The sequence below is a fragment of the Salvia miltiorrhiza genome, chromosome 4 (assembly GCF_028751815.1).
Source record: "Salvia miltiorrhiza cultivar Shanhuang (shh) chromosome 4, IMPLAD_Smil_shh, whole genome shotgun sequence".
Taxonomy (NCBI): Eukaryota; Viridiplantae; Streptophyta; class Magnoliopsida; order Lamiales; family Lamiaceae; genus Salvia; species Salvia miltiorrhiza.
This window is the reverse complement of record NC_080390.1, coordinates 38,078,719-38,095,641: the sequence shown is the minus strand read 5'-3', so window position 1 is coordinate 38,095,641 and position 16,923 is coordinate 38,078,719. Positions and strand designations below refer to the sequence as shown.

The following is a 16,923-nucleotide window of genomic DNA, read 5'->3' as shown; positions in this document are numbered from 1 at the left end:
GATCCCACTCCCCGTCCACCTTCAAAAAATCAGCTACCATGACAAACCCCCGCCCCCTAAATCAGTACTGCTAGGCAAACCCCCAACATTAGGAATCCACGGCTCCAAAAAAGCATTCACCTTCTTCCCATCCCCAATCCTCCACCTTATACCCCCTCTCAAAAGGCCGACCCCCCAACACATAGAACGCCACGCATATGATGCGTTGCAAGAGACCTTGGCAGCCAATACGTCGCCGTCTTTGTAATACCTCCCCTTGAGTACCCGGGCTACCAAAGAATGAGGATATTTAACCAATTTCCATATCTGTTTAGCCAACAGAGCCCTATTAAACGCTTCCAATCTCCTAAAACCAACACTCCCTTTAGACTTAAGATCACACAGCTTCTGCCAAGAGGACCAATGCAAAAGGTTCCTGTCTCCAGAATTACCCCACTAGAAATTGTAGCAAGCCCTCTCAATATCATTACAAACCGCCTGAGGAATACGGAAACAACTCATAGAATAAGTCGGCATAGCTTGTATGATTGATTTCAGGAGAACTTCCTTCCCGCCGGCGGAAAATAATTTATTCTTCCAAGAGCTAAATTTCTTGCAAACTCGTTCCCGGAGATAGTCAAATTGCATTCTCTTCTTTCTCATAACGAACGTGGGAAAACCAAATAAAGAGAATGCCCCTGGGTTTCTTTAACACCCAACACTGCCATCACCTCATCCATATCCTTCCTCGAAGTGCAAGGGCTAAAAGAAACTACTGATTTATCAAAATTCACCATTTGTCCCGACGCCCTGGAATAAATCCCCACCGCTTCCTTAATAGCTTGAGCTCCCAGAGAATTAGCATTAAAAAACAACAAACTATCATCGGCAAAAAGAAAATGTGACACCATAGGACTCGCTCGAGCCACTCTAATACCATCGAACATCATCGTCCTAGCAAACTCATGGATAATCGCTGAAAAACCTTGTGTACAAAGGACAAAAAGGAAGGGCGACAAGGAGCATCCCTGTCGGATGCCTCGGGAAGGGCGGACCGAACCATAAACTCTGTTGTTCACTACAAACGAAAATTCCGCCGTAGATATGCAATCCATAACCACACTTCTTAAATGTCCCGGAAAACCCATAGCCATCATAATTGCCTCCAAGAAACCCCACTCCACGCGATCATATGCTTTACTCATATCTAGCTTAGCCGCCGCAAAGCCCTTCTTTCCAAGTTTTTGATTACGTAGCCAGTGCATACACTCATAGCCAACAAGAATATTATTCGATATAAGCCTTTCAGGCACAAAAGCGCTTTGTGCTTCATCAACCACACTTCCCAACACTCTACAGAGCCTATTAGTTATAGCTTTCTTTACAATCTTATAGATAGTGAAAAATGCATTAACATTATTAGTAATTCAATATTTTATAATAATTATTAGATTTAATTTCTAGATATGAAAAGGTTAAATAAACAGGAAAATGTGATCTTTCTGTTTTCGACAGCCTATAGTTGTTATTATATCCATAGATATAGATTTATTAATTTTGTTACCCATAGTAGAGTTATCAGTTCAAAAAAAAAAAAAAATTTATATACTAATAGTAGTAATCGGGCTTAAACAAATTTCGGCCTATTTCATTGCAACTGTAGTTTGGCCCAGCAATACGAAGCAAGTTTATAACGTCGGCCCAAATCGTCTTTAGAAAATCTCTAAAACTAAAACCCTAGCTGACTCACTGCCATATAATCTCACTTCGCCATCAAATTTTCTCAACTGCAGCAGCGACGACACAACCATGGGTGAGTAGCGCCATTTCTCAGTCGCGGATTCTGCCTGATTTTATTCGGATTTTCTTTTTCTGAGAGGATTTTGTTCGGATTTTCAGGTGCCTACACTTATGTATCGGAGCTATGGAAGAAGAAGCAATCCGATGTGATGCGGTTCCTGCTTAGGGTTCGCTGCTGGGAGTACCGACAGCTTCCTGCTGTTGTACGTGTAACCCGCCCCACACGGCCCGACAAGGCCCGACGCCTTGGCTACAAGGCCAAGCAGGTATGTAGATTAACGGATCTCAACTTGCAACTGTCATTGAAGATTAACGGAAGTCTAGTTTTTTCTTTTTTTCCTAGATGTTTTGCTCATTGTTAATCACTGCTTTTACCTTTGTATTTGACGAAGTGGTGTACTTGATAGTTAGTTTAGGTTAATTATATGATTTCTGTGTTCTCTGTTACCATTTGCTACATGTAACTGAATTAATGGGGGATTTTATAGTGGAATTATGTCTAGGGTAATGAGTTGCGTTTTTTTTTTCTTGCCCCTAGGTTTTGTATCGAGCTTGAGAATTTCTACGTTTGATATTAAACTAGATTAAGTTTTATAACTAGGCCTTCTAAAATCCATAATGATACTGGGATTGTAGGTTTATAGGTGCTGTGGATAGATATGGAGTAAGAAATTGTTCGGCTTCCTCCCAATTAGGATGTGAAAGTCTATGTACAAGGTTAATTTTGTTAGTTTTGTCGGATTATTGCATTGGAGTCTCGGTTTGAATGTTCAGTCTCAAAATTTGTAATTAGAGAGATGTTTCAGAGAGTTGGTGATTTATTTATGTAGAAGAATAAATTGAATTCTATTCTATAAACCATTTATTATGCAGTTATAGACGTTAAATATTGTTATCAGTCAAACTTCAATTTAGCTGTTCAAGCTATCTGATCATGCTATGGAAGAATGGAGATATAGCTTCTGCTTCGTTTCTCTATTTGTATTTATAAAATCATTATCTTTTTTGTGAATATTCTTTTGTGCTATAACCTATTGCAGGGGTATGTAGTATACCGAGTTCGTGTTAGACGTGGTGGACGAAAGAGGCCTGTTTCAAAGGGTATTGTGTACGGTAAGCCCACAAATCAGGGAGTTACTCAGCTGAAGTTCCAACGCAGCAAAAGGTCTGTTGCTGAGGAGCGTGCTGGCCGTAAATTGGGTGGTCTAAGGGTTCTGAGTTCTTACTGGATCAATGAGGTTTGCATTTAGACTTGCTCACACATTTAACAATTGTATCTTTTTTCTTTTCATGCAATTATCTCGAGCACACATCTGGCTATATAATTTGTTTGTCTTGTGGGCTTCAATAAACAATTACTTCTGTGCAACTTGCATGTTGAGCTTCAGTCTGATGAATCGAGTTATTAAACCTTTCAATATTTAGTAGCTAGTCTATTTTTAGTTTTGCTTTTACACAATAATTTTGCAAACCTATATTTGGAAGAGTGCTCTTACAATCTACTACTGAAATAAAGCTTTCTCATTTGTAGTACTATTCTATTAATCTACTTATTCTTGGCTGGTGTGACATGAAACTCGAATTTGTTATTGCAGGACTCTACATACAAGTATTTTGAAGTAATATTGATTGATCCAGCTCACACTACTATCCGCAATGACCCGCGTATCAACTGGATTTGCAACCCAGTCCACAAACACAGAGAGCTTCGAGGGCTTACATCTGCGGGAAAGAAGTACAGGGGTCTCAGGGGCAGGGGCCACTTGCACCACAAAGCTCGTCCTTCGAGAAGGGCGACATGGAAGAGAAACCAGACCCTTTCCCTTCGCCGTTACCGTTGATCTTGAACATTTTTGGGTTTTCGATATCAAACTCCAAATGTGGTTTCTGTGTTGTAGGAGTTTCGCACAATTTTTAGGAGTCTTTTGAGTTTATCTGTTGAGCGTGTATTGCAGATTTATTGTTATTGAACTATTCTCTTTGAATCTCTATTTGCATTTAAAATTATACTTATCAACAGTGTAGGCCAGACATTTGGCTGTTAATTTAATTTAGCAGCTGTTGCTGGTGGCTTAATTCGTTTTCTTGAATTGGTATGTGTATTTTTATCATGAGCTGTAAAAAAATGTGCTCTAATTGCCGTCCAGAAGTGGCGAGCCAAGCTAGTTTTAGAGGCAATTTAATTGCTGAGTGAACTCAACACCTTTTCTTAACCATGAATGGAAAGAAATGGCGAGCCAATCTAGTGTTGAAACTTTCGGGGTAGAATATTAAGTTGGGTTATTTTATTAAACATGCTTTGTCATTCAAAATAAATGCCTCCTCACTGAATTAGGTGCAGTTACATTTACAACACTAAGAGCATCTCCAGCGCTTGGAGAAGGAGGTGCATCAGGCCGGGAAAGGGAGTGCTGCGCACGGTGGAGAGCCGATCTTCTGTTGAGAACCGCGGCACGGAGAGGAGAGAGAAATGCGTGTGAAGCACGCTTGACTAAAAAAAAAGAGAAAGATGAGAGAGGCGGACGTTTACAGCAGCGCAAGGAAGAAGATGAAGAGATTGCCCTATTTTTTCAATTTTTGTGGGATTTCTATTGGGCTTTATTGCTACTATTTTATTTTGGGCTAATTTTAGTTATTTAAATTTTTCAATTTTTCGAATTATTTGATCAATTTTTGTTATCTAATTTTTAATATACTAATTTTTTATTTTAATTATTATGTTTTTATTTTAATTAATTTAATTGTTCAATTTTAATTTCAATGAAAATTTCAAATTTTAAAATAAAAGTGTAGAAATGAGATTAAATGGAAATGAGGATTTAAGAACTCCCTATAGAACCTTTGCATTGGGAGGAGAGATGCTATCATGCTAAGGTGGGGACCACCTTATAGAGCCCCCTTAGAGCATCAACAACGGCGGGTGCAATGGCGGGATCGAACCTGGCCTATCGCACCCGCCACCGTTGCCGCACCCGGGAGCAATGGAGATGTTGCAATTGGGCGCACCGAGTGCAATGGAAGGGGGTGGCAACACGCGCCCCTTTTCAAGCAAAAATAAAATTATATCAAAACTATAATTAAATCCATTGCACCCAAGTGGGTGCAATACCATTGTTGAACTGGGTGCAATAGAAGTGGTCCCCACTTCTATTGCACCCACGATTGTTGATGCTCTTATAGCACCTCCCATTGGAGATGCTCTAATTATTTTACATTTATAGCCGATCCTGCGTATTATATAGACAAAGGCTAAAATTGATTGTGTCAAAGATTTGAATTTTGAAAATATTTTTGCAATTATTATAGTATATGATTTCAATCAAAATTTGAATTATTGATATATCTATAGAAGCGAAAGATTATATTGAAAATTCTATATATTTAGAGATTGAAGTAATTTCTCTGAATGAATAATGTGCCGTATAATTATAAACATGCGCAAAGACTTGTATGCGGGTGCCCGCATGGTATGCGGACCACCCGAACACATGTGTTTATATATTAAGTTATAGTAATGATTTTCAAACTTATGATGTGGTGTAGTGGTAACAGCCACTACCCTTTCTCTCCAAGGTCAAGATTTCGAATCCTGTTGCCACCATTTGCGTTTTTTGTTTGTTTTTTTTTCTAGTTTTATTTCTTTTTTTTTTCCTTTTTCTGTTTTCTTTATTTTTTTATCTTTATATATATAATCTTTTTCTTTGCATTTTTGCGTTTTTTGTTTGTTTTTTTTTCTAGTTTTATTTCTTTCTTTTTTTTTCCTTTTTCTGTTTTCTTTATTTTTTTATCTTTATATATATAATCTTTTTCTTTACAATATTTCTTTTTCTTTGCATTATTTTTAAATTTTACTATTTTTCTTTTGCATTTTTAATATATTTTGGTTTTTTTATTCTTTCGGTATTTTCTTTATGTTTCGTTTGTTTTTTATTTTTTGTTTTTCTTTTGTATTTTTTTTTATATATTTTTGTGAAAATGTAATATTTTAAAATATTACATTTAAGCATGGAAATGTATATCTTAGATAAAATTAAAGTAAATATTGCCATTTGAATTTATTATTGAATGGCTAGGGTTTATTATTGAATATGACTAGGGTTTAGTATTCCGTGTTTAGGTTTAAAAAATATTGAATGATGGTTAATACTAATATTCACATAAGTATACATTTATGCATTAAAATGTATATCTTAGCTAAAATAAAAGTAAATATTGCCATTTGGGTTTATTATTGAATGATTAGTGTTTAGTATTCAGTGTTTAGTGTTTAGGGTTTAGTATTCCCTATTTAGGGTTTAGTATTCAGTGTTTACAAAATATTGAATGATGATTAATACTTATATTCACATAAGTATACATTTAAGCATGGAAATGTATATCTTAGATAAAATTAAAGTAAATATTGTCATTTGGATTTATTATTGAATGACTAGGGTTTATTATTGAATATGACTAAGGTTTAGTATTCAAGGTTTAGGATTTAGTATTCAGTGTTTAGGTTTAAAAAATATTGAATGATGGTTAATACTTATGTTCACATAAGTATACATTTAAGCATGTAAATGTATATCTTAGATAAAATAAAAGTATGCATTCCATGTTTAAGTTTGAAACATTACATTTCTTCACAACAATGTTTATTTTTATTCATACGAATGTTTACTTTTAGTTAGTTACTTAAGTAATAATCTTTGTAAATAAAAGTAATTATTGATGTGAAGAAAAGTAAGCTTTATAACAATAATTACTGTTTAGACAACAATGATTACAATAAATATATTATTTTTGAAACATTACATTTTTCCATATCAATTATTACTTTTTATTATATATATCAATGATTACTTTTAATAAACATAAATAATAATATTATTATTTGATCAAATAATTATTATCGTAAGAAAAAATAATTATTGATATGTATAATGCTTTATATTGAATGAAGGTAAATATTTATATTACCATAAGTATGCATTTGTGTAACAAAATGTACTCCCTCCGTCCCATTAATCAAGTCTCCTTGCTTTTGGACACGGGAATTAAGGAGAGTTGAATTAGATGTAAAAGTAGTAGGGACCACAGAATTAGTGCTTTATTTAATGTTATTTTATTAACTAATTAAAGTGACTAATAAAATGTCTTTTAAATTAATTCAACAATTTAAATTAATTTTAAAATGCTTTATTTAATGTGATTGAATTGTTTATTAGATTAACTATGAATTGGGAACAGTAACTGTTGCTAAAACACGGCAAAATAGAGGGAAAAAAAAGGCGGCAGAAATGGTGGGCCAAACTTAATCATTTCATTCCATAAATTTGAAATTGCTACAACATCAGCTATATATACAGAGCATTTGTTTGTTTGCTCACCATTTCTGAGAGCAGGTTGCGAGCAGAACAAGTGCCAAAAAAAAAAGATGAGAAGAAAGGATTTAACAACAGAGGAGAGGTCTTCAATGCTTCAATTCCTTCTTCTTGAAAGCAAAAATGGAAAGCCACCAAGAGGGAAGATGAAAGCTATGGAGGAGAAGTTCCACGTCTGCCGGCGAACTGTTTCGCGCATTTGGGCTGAGGCAAAACAACAACAAAATCAAGGGCATGCCATAAATTCATCAAGTAAGAAGATAGCAAGACCAAGAAGAAAAAGAGTTCAAATAGACCTAGAGCTAATTGCAAGTTTAGATTTAACAAAGAGGTCCACCATAAGGAGACTAGCTAATGGAATAAATTGCAGCAAGAGCACCGTAGGTCGGTGGATAGATCAAGGTCTGATCAAAGCTCACACGAGTGCACTAAGACCTGACCTTACAGCCCAAAATAAGCTGTTAAGGTTGAGGTTTTGCTTAGATGCAATAGAGATGGGCAGACTGTCACATAACTTGAGGTTCAAGAGCATGCAAAACATTGTACACGTAGATGAGAAATGGTTTTACTTAACAAAGAGTTCTCACAGGTTCTATTTAACACCAACAGAGGCTGAACCACATAGAACATGCAAGAACAAGAACTTCATAAAAAAGGTGATGTTCATATCTGCAGTGTGCCGACCACTATTTGCTGCAGATGGCAGCATTATATTTGATGGGAAGATAGGCATATTCCCATTTACAGAGATGGTGGCAGCAAAAAGATCAAGTAAGAACAGGGTGGCTGGAACTCTAGAGCAAAAGCCCATAGAAAGTGTGAGCAAACCAGTTATGAGAGACTTTTTCATCAACAAGGTAATGCCTATATGCATCAATTAGTGAATGCAGATTGTCAACATCAAAGAACTGACCATTTGCATGCTTTTTTTAATGTAAAACAACAGATTGTGCCTGCCATCATAACCAAGTGGCCCTCTTTTGCAAGCAAAGATGTGTTTATTCAACAAGATAATGCAAGACCACATATTTGCAATGATGACTTGGAGTTTAGAGAGGCTGCCACACGTGATGGTTTCAATATCAACATTGTGAATCAACCTCCAAACTCACCCGACACCAATATCAATGACCTTGGGTTTTTTAGGGCCATTCAAAGCCTACAAACTGAAATTGCATGCAGTGATGTTGATGATTTAGTGAATGCAGTGCATAAAGCTTATGAAGACCTAGATCCAATGGCTTTAAACTGTGTTTTCTTAAGCTTACAAGGTTGCATGTTGGAGATCATGAAGGTGAAGGGCAATAACTGTTATAAGCTGCCACATATGAAGAAAGGGGCATTGATTAGACAAGATTTGCTTCCAACAAGTTTGGAAGTCCCCCATGAACTTGTCACACAAAGCATGAAGTATTTGAAAGATCAAGGTGCAGAGGAAGGACTAGAAGAGCTAATGGATAGATTAGGCATTAATGAAGCAAATATGGATGGCATTGAAGAACTTTTCAATGCCATGATGTTGCTTGATTAAAGCTATCATCTAGAAGGGTTTTAGTGCAGTTTTTGTGCAGTTTTTGTAAAGGCCAAACTGAAGGTATAGTGCAGTTTAGCATCTGCAAGACCAAAAATGTTTTTTGTGCAGTTTTTTGTAAAGGCCTACATGAAGATATAGTGCAGTTTAGAATCTGTAGTAGGGCACATAGATAGGCTTATTTTTTGTAAAGGCCTACATGAAGATATAGTGCATTAATGAATGTGGCAGCCAACTACACACCCAACAATTAAGATGGCAGCCAACTACACACCCAACAATTAAGATGGCAGCCAACTACACACCCAACAATTAAGATGGCAGCCAACTACACATGTTTATTCAATTAAGATGGCAGCCAACTACACACCCAACAACTAAGATGGCAGCCAACTACACATCACAACCATTAAGATGGCAGCCAACTACACACCCAACAACTAAGATGGCAGCCAACTACACATCACAACGTAAGCACACGAACACACAAAGCACAGACAGCACATTTAACCATCATAGTGGCAAAATCAGAGCATGTTTATATCATTTCAGATCCAATTGCCAACCAACAAACCCTAGTGCTCTTGCATGCAGCCACCAAGAATTGGGAATCACCCAAGCACAAAATAGATCAGGGGAAACAGAATGGGAATCACCCAATCACAAAATTAATCAGGGAAAATAGATTTGGGAATCACCCTTTACAGAATTGGGAACATATTTGGGAATCACCCAAGCACAAATAATCATGAACATATTTGGGAATCACCCAAAATTAATCAGGGAAAACAGATTTGGGAATCACCCAAGCAGAAATAAGCATGAGCCCAAGGAAAGATCTCACCGGAAACAGAATTGGGAACATATGTGCGAGCATCCGTAGGTGGGCTTTGGATGCAGTGGGCCACCACTCGTTCGGTTCCTCCAAGATCGCCTCCAATTCCTCCGAGTTCGCCTCCAATTCCTCCGAGATCGCCAGACCTCTAGGGTTTTCCTCGCTCAGAAAGTCAGATCCCCAAGCTTCATGACAGAGAAGGTCGAAATCCCCGAGTTCGCCAGACCTCATTCTCGTTTTCATCCTTGCGGGCCGTCGGATGATCGGAGGTCGAAACGGAGGAGAAGGAGTATCAGGTACCTCATACTCTCGGACGCCCTCGCTCTCTGACGCGCCACCACCACGCTCCTCAGGCGACGCCGGCAACGTCTCCGACAGGGAGAAAGGGAAAAACACGGGCGGTGGATCACCCCACAACGACAGAGAATCTTCGGTGTTGGGAATGACTTCGTCGCTCAGATATTCCTTCCAACCATACGAAGGGTTCATCACGGCGGAGGAGAAGAACGGAGAAAGGCGGCGGACTCAAAGAATGGAGGAAGACGACGAGCCTTAGGGTTTTCCCACAGAAGCGGGCGGCGCTTGATTTCAGAGAGAGAGGACGAAGATAGAGATAGAGAGAGAGAGAGTGAGAGTGAGAGATAGATAGGCAATAGATAGGGAGAGAGAGAATTGTTAATTCAACTAATTGTATCTTAATTTTTGCCAAAAAGGGAAAGGAGACTTGAATATTGGGACGGCCCAAAAAGGAATAAGAGACTTGAATATTGGGACGGAGGGAGTATATCTTATGCTTATTAAAAGTAAATACTCATATTATGGTTTAGTGTTTAGGTTTTAAGGTTTAGTTTACAGGGTTTAGGGTTTAATTTATAGGATTTAGGGTGTAAAAATATAATACTTTATATTAAATGAAGATAAATACTTATATTTACAAAATTATATATTTGTGCGAATAAATGTATATGTTATGCTTATTAAAAGTAGCATTTACTATAAGCAAATGTAATAATTTGGGGTGACGGATCAAATGGGCGCGGGTCAGGGGCGCGGATCCGGGTCAGGGTTGGGGCGCGGGTCGACCCGGCCGCATCCCATGCGGGTGCCCTCACCCAAGTCCAACTCATAAACATGCATTTTTCGCTGGGATGTGAATAAATTGATAATTTTTTTTTCCCGAATGAATCAACATTTTGTATAAACATTCATTTTCTTTTGGGTTCGAATTTTGGAGGTGACGAGTTTTTCACTCATGAGTTATATTGATTTATTCGTTAAATTTATGATTTATTCATTATTTTTCATTATCTCAATATATAACATTTTCCATGGAACCTAATATATATATATATATATATATATATATATATATAGGCATTAACACTAATTAAAATCATAAGAATGCATGTTTTATAGATAAATAAATAGATAAATATAGCGTATCATATTACACTATTATCCTTATATTAAAGGTGTTATGAAGCATATAATAGGGAAATTATATTTTATAACACACAACTCTTTTATAGACTTATAGTAAGTATAGATGTACTCTAGTGTGTGCACATTGAGACCACATGTCTCGAGTTTGAATTTATTGTCACACGATATTTACAAATTTATTTATTAAAGAAACAATAGGTGTGCGCTGGGTTCAGCTAAAACCTAATTCTCAGATCTTTATGTGCTAAGTCTATTAGATATAGCTCAAAGCAGTGTTTCATGATTCTTGAATCAAACTACTCCCTTCGTACGATTCTTCTTATCTCATTTCTTAAAATAACACAAATTATCATCTAATTAAAAATCTTAATTTTTGTATCCAAAAAATCACGAGGGAGTAATTAACGAGTTTAAAAAACTTTAAATCATGTGAATTATACAATAAACAAGGATGAATTAATTCGTCTTAGTTCCCGTCGAAAAAAAGAACAAAAAAAAAAAAGAAGAAGAAGAAAAGAGGATTAAGTAGTTGGATCCTTTTAACTGTTTCACTCAACACACAGCTGGTGGTCTCAAGAAAAAAGACATTATACTTTTAAAGGAAATTATAGTAGTTTATAATGTATTAATTTTTTTTAGAGAATATAATGTATTAATTTTGGTATACGTTGAGATTCGTTTAATTTTTTTTATTTTTTTGAGGGAAGATTGCTTTAATTTCTAATACTCCCTCCGTCCCATGAAGCAAGACCAAGTTTCCTTTTTGGTCTTTCTCACGAAACAAGACCAGTTTCTAAAAAGTAGCAAAAAATTTAGTCTTTATTCACCTATCACACATAACACACAAAATACCAATTTCTTAATTCCCGTGCCGAAAAGAACTTGGTCTTGTTTCATGGGACGGATGTAGTAATAAATAAATTAACAATATTATAGAACTTCTTTGAGATGGGACCACTACAGAAAAAAAAGGAAATCACCGGCGGCAATTCCCGCCGCTAAAAAAGAGGCGGCCGCCAGCGATGACATTAGCGGCGGCCCATTGCCGCCGGCAATTATCTCGTCGGAGATGTGATTGCCGGCGGCGAAATGAAGCCGCCGGAGATGTGATTGGGGGCTTACCTTGACGGAGGCGGACAGCGGCAGGGGGCGGCAGGCGGGGGGGGGGTGTTAATTTGCTGCTGCTAGGGCTTGAAGCCCGATTTTGAGCTTCACAATTAGCGGCGGCCCATTGCCGCCGCTAAAGCCCAACCCGCCTTTTCATTTATCGGCGGCACTGTAGCCGCCGCTAATCACCGATGGCATGTTGCCGCCGGTATTGTTAATTTTTTAAAAAAAATTAATATATATTTTTCGGCAGCCTTAATATTTGCCGGCGGCGATGTTGCCGCCGGTATTTACGCCGTAGATTTAAAAATAATGCCGTCGGAAAGCCGCCGGTAATCGTTGGCGGCGGAGCTGCCGCCGGTAAATCTCGCCGGTAAAACGGCGTTTTTTTGTAGTGGACCAACCCTAGCACTTGTCCGGCCTTGGAGTACGTTTGCTCATGTTTTTATTTTTTTTTCTTTTTCAATGCACAATCTTAATGGATGCCCATCTCTAGATATTGATGTTATACTATTCCAATATGTTTGCACTAGAGTAGAGTCTAGGGAGATATATAGCAAATATCTGGTGATACCTTTTCTTGAATATTGTTTGATTCTGTGATCTTATTTGTCTGGTTGACAGGTAAAGGAGAAGTGAAGCACAGAAAATATAACCAATCAATTCTGTCTGTACTGTTTTTATACTTCGCCTAGAAACAAAGGGAATATGATTTTGATATTTGAAGGCCATTCTCAACAATAGAACAATATTTGAGGTGCCCAACTCAGAACCTTTGTTTCGTACTTTCTATAGAATCTTATCAGTGAAAATTATGTGTAGAATCTTTTGTTTAGAGTAATTATGTATAGAATCTTATCAATGAAGGTATAGATATTATTAATATGTAATAAACATACTTTAGAAATTATCAATGAAGGTATATATATTAATATTATTAATATGTAATAAACATACTTATATTTCTAAAGTATGAGATGGTCTTTGGTACAAATGCCCGCATATCTGTGTGGATGGAGCTTAGCGCCAATACATGACCCGTGCAAGGGCGGATCTAGAAATTATTGATGGAGAGTTGAATTTGTTGTAATATTAAGCTTGAAGGTATTTGCACGAGAGTTTGAGGGCAGTAGCCCCAAGCCAAAAAATAAATTGGGAAATATGTATTGTTCGTTTTTGGCTCAAATGGAATTATAATGGGGTTATGATTAGAATTCAATCACTTACTATAATAAATAATTATTCTCTTTTCATTGATTCAACAACAAGTACATTACGTGTTTCTTATAAATTAATTCATTTCATTATACGAAAATAGAATATTTTCATTATTAATAGTTCATAATTTTATATAAATTACAGAGTTGATTCAAACTTAGAAATGAAAATTAAGTAAGAGAGGAAAATGGACAAACATAACATAAATTTACCAAACTAATACAACAAATTATTGCAAAAGGTAAGCAATTAGCGTGGATGCTACAATTATTAAAATAATGTGTTATGTTCTATCTCTCTTATGAGACAGGATCTTAAAATCTGATGCATTAATTGATTTTATTGATCATAAAAACGATTATTTTATTTTTTATATATTAAGATAAGATAAAATTAATAATTTGCTTAAATACTGCGGTAATAGGATCTCTTCCTTAATTGACGCTAAGTATGGTGTAATTATATTTTGTAGACGTCATTCATCAGATTTTCTGAATTAATTTATTTAATTTCAGAATCCTTTTATTTATTTTTGGGTAGGTTGTTATAGATTAGAGAAGTTGGATCAATTCAGCTCGAAATTCGTGGGTTGATTTGATTAACCCGTCAATTCAAAAGGGTTAGGGCTGAAAATTTTCAATTCGATAAAAATTACAATTCGATTAACTCATAATCGAATAATCCGACAACCGATCGGGTCGGCCCGATATTAACCCGTAACCCTATAGGGCTGACCCAAAAATAATGTGTTCGCTTCATTATATGAAAATTTTCTCATTATTTGATTTTCAATTTCACTTGTTTATGAAAACTAGTATAATAAGGTTTTTTTTTTCCAAAAATTGTGAAATGTATTTTGATTCAATATTAGAAATTCAATATTAGAAGTTATACTCATCATTTCACTTTTCTGTATTTTTAATTCAATAATTAACATAAAATATTTAGATGTAAAAATTAAAAAATGATACTTATTTAATAAAAATATTACATTTTTATATCTCTAAGACTTGTATATAAATTATTATCTAAGTCGATGTTGAAATATTACTATAAAATACGTGTATTATTTATTACAAATATAATATTGTTAAAGAGAAATATTTAGTTATTTTTTTTAAAATAATTTTTTTAGCCCTACTAATCCGATGAGCTAGCCCGAAACTAGAACATTTAGGATTAGGGTTGGAAATTTCTATCCCGAATTTTTTTTTCAACCCGATTAGTCCGCACCCGAATAACCCGTAATCCGATTGGGCTAGCCCGAAACCCGAACATTTAAGGTTAGGGTTGAAAATTTCTAATTCGAATTTTTTTCAGCTCGATTAGCCCACACCTGAATAACTCGTAACTCGATAGAGCTAGCCCGAAACCCGATGAGTTGGCCCGATTGACATCCCTATAAATATGACAGTCACTCATGCACTCATCACACTTGCAAAATCTGCACAAACATCAAACACTATGCATTCATTTAGTTGAGCTTTGTTCTCGCTTCGTTCCAATTCGTTGGTCTGCAATATTGCTACGCACAAGACGAAGTCGTTTTATTTTTTAAAATGGCAGGCCAATCTGAGAGCATTAGTGGGACGTATATTGTCTTGCGGTCTTCTCGACTCCACTGTATTGTTTCTACGAATTTCACTTTCTGTAATCTAAATTCAATTTATTTCCTTATAATTCTTATCTTCTACTTTTTTTTTTTCTCATTATTGTAATGCGCTCGCAAGTTTTCTGTATCCTAGAGTAATTAATAAGCCAAAAAACAATTGAGAGAATTGAAGGCCTTTCCAAGATGATTGGATTTCTGAGGAACTAGTATAGGACACAAATAAATAATTATAACTCATTTGATTAATTAATTTAAAGTCCAAGCCTTTGGGGAATTGAAAGGACATATATGAATAAGATAATTTAAAAAAGATACTAACAATTTTCCCATGAGCTGACTACTAAATGCTAATCCACCACTAAAATGATATATGACATAAATATTTAGTAGCAAGTAGTGGCAACTGCATGCACATTGACACGAAATTTAGTTATTTGGTACCGATACTGTTTTGTTTGAAACCATCCCTTTAAAATTGAGGGCATTTGCCTTTGCACAATCTTTGCTTTACAGCCTGAGGTTACACCTTTGTCAGGTTTTGTGTGCTAAAGCTAAGATTCTCTTTGCGGTTTATGGCAAAGATTTTTGCTGTTAAAAGCTTGTCTCCATAGCTCAGGGAGATCTATATTCATTTTTTGAGAGGGGGAGATCTATATATTGAATGATCTCTTTCTAGAGGCATTTCATAAAGAGTGTGCTATTTGGATAAAATATGTTCTAGTAAAAAAAATTAAATATTTTAAAATTTTTATTTATTTAAAATTTTGGTTCAAATTTAAAAAGTATTTAGTTAGTACTACTATTTTTTTTTGGGGATTTTGACGAATAAAATCACGAGCTATTTTGAATATGATATTTTTACGTTACTTTTTTTTTGGATAAATTAGATAAGAATAAAGAAATTTAAAGATCACACTGTGGTGAACTCGAACCCAGGACCTCATGCCTTGGACATTAACCACCTATCGCTAGGCCAACACACACACACACACACACACACACACATTTTTACGTTACTTTTAAAGTGGTGAATTAAATCACCACTTTTTAATTTTTAAAATTTCGTCCTCTCATTTTTTTTCGGTCGCTGAAGTGGAGCTTACATGAATTCGTAAAGACGATATTGTTTTGTGAGGCTTAAACGAAACCATTTCTACAATTTTAATAAAAAAAATTCTCAAATTATAAAGGAAATGTATCCTGTATTTGCACCATAATTTTCAATATTCAGCAATTTTATTGCAAGCGACATCGTAACATCATGAGTATTACGTGGCGAACTAATCCACGTAAACTTCAACTCAAAAATTCAGCGATCGCTAAAAATTGGAGGAGACAAAATTACAAAAAATTAAAATTCGGTGATTCAATTCATCACACTTCAAAATCCACGTTAAAATTACAATTTCAAAATACTTCGTAATTTAATTTGCCAAAACCCCTATTTTTTTTCTCCACATGGTGGTTTTTTTGTAATTTTTTTACTCCCTTCGTCCCACAATTTATTATCCATATTTCTATTTTAGTTTGTCTCTTAATTTAATATTTTTTATATATTTAATAAAATAAAATATGGGCCTCTAACTCTACTTTATGAGAGTTAGGATGGATCAACTTGGTTATCCTAGCTTCAGATTTAAATATCATGTTGATAGTTAGTTTTCGTATGTTTAGTTCCTGTTTGATTTTGTTTCATTTTTCTTCATGATGTAGTCACTTTTGGGCTACATCTTTGTATGGTTCTGTCTTGTCTTATTTCTGCTTCCTCATTCGGTTTCTTTTGGGTGTTGTCACTTTTGGGCAACGCCATGTATGAGATATTGGTTGATGTTTATTTTAAAAAAAAAACTCTACTTTATGGGAGGATGTATTAGACCATCTTTATCGATGAGAAATATATGAAGTGGTCGACCGCCATGTAGATTAATAGGTTAAATAAAATAAAATTGAAAAGGCTTGGAATCAGCCTGGTCGACCAGCGAGAAAAAGAGACCAGCATGGTCTCTCTCTTTCCTCCACTCTAGCACCAATC

At 35.5% G+C, this 16,923-nt stretch overlaps 2 protein-coding genes across 2 annotated transcripts; one reads left to right on the top strand and one right to left on the bottom strand.

Moving 5' to 3' along the window:
- Positions 1-1,624: 1,624 nt before the first annotated feature.
- Positions 1,625-3,869, top strand: LOC131021496 (60S ribosomal protein L15). The gene is made up of 4 exons (XM_057950705.1): positions 1,625-1,792; positions 1,879-2,045; positions 2,820-3,017; positions 3,375-3,869. The coding sequence occupies exons 1-4, from the start codon at positions 1,789-1,791 to the stop codon at positions 3,618-3,620; spliced, it is 615 nt and encodes a 204-aa protein (XP_057806688.1). The 5' UTR covers positions 1,625-1,788; the 3' UTR covers positions 3,621-3,869.
- Positions 3,870-7,074: 3,205 nt separating this feature from the next.
- LOC131023399 (uncharacterized) lies at positions 7,075-10,000 on the bottom strand. Its single transcript, XM_057952940.1, has 2 exons — positions 9,521-10,000; positions 7,075-7,349 (listed from the first exon to the last, which is right to left on the bottom strand). Exons 1-2 carry the CDS (start codon positions 9,998-10,000, stop codon positions 7,299-7,301), a joined length of 531 nt encoding a protein of 176 aa, XP_057808923.1. The 3' UTR covers positions 7,075-7,298.
- Positions 10,001-16,923: the final 6,923 nt, after the last annotated feature.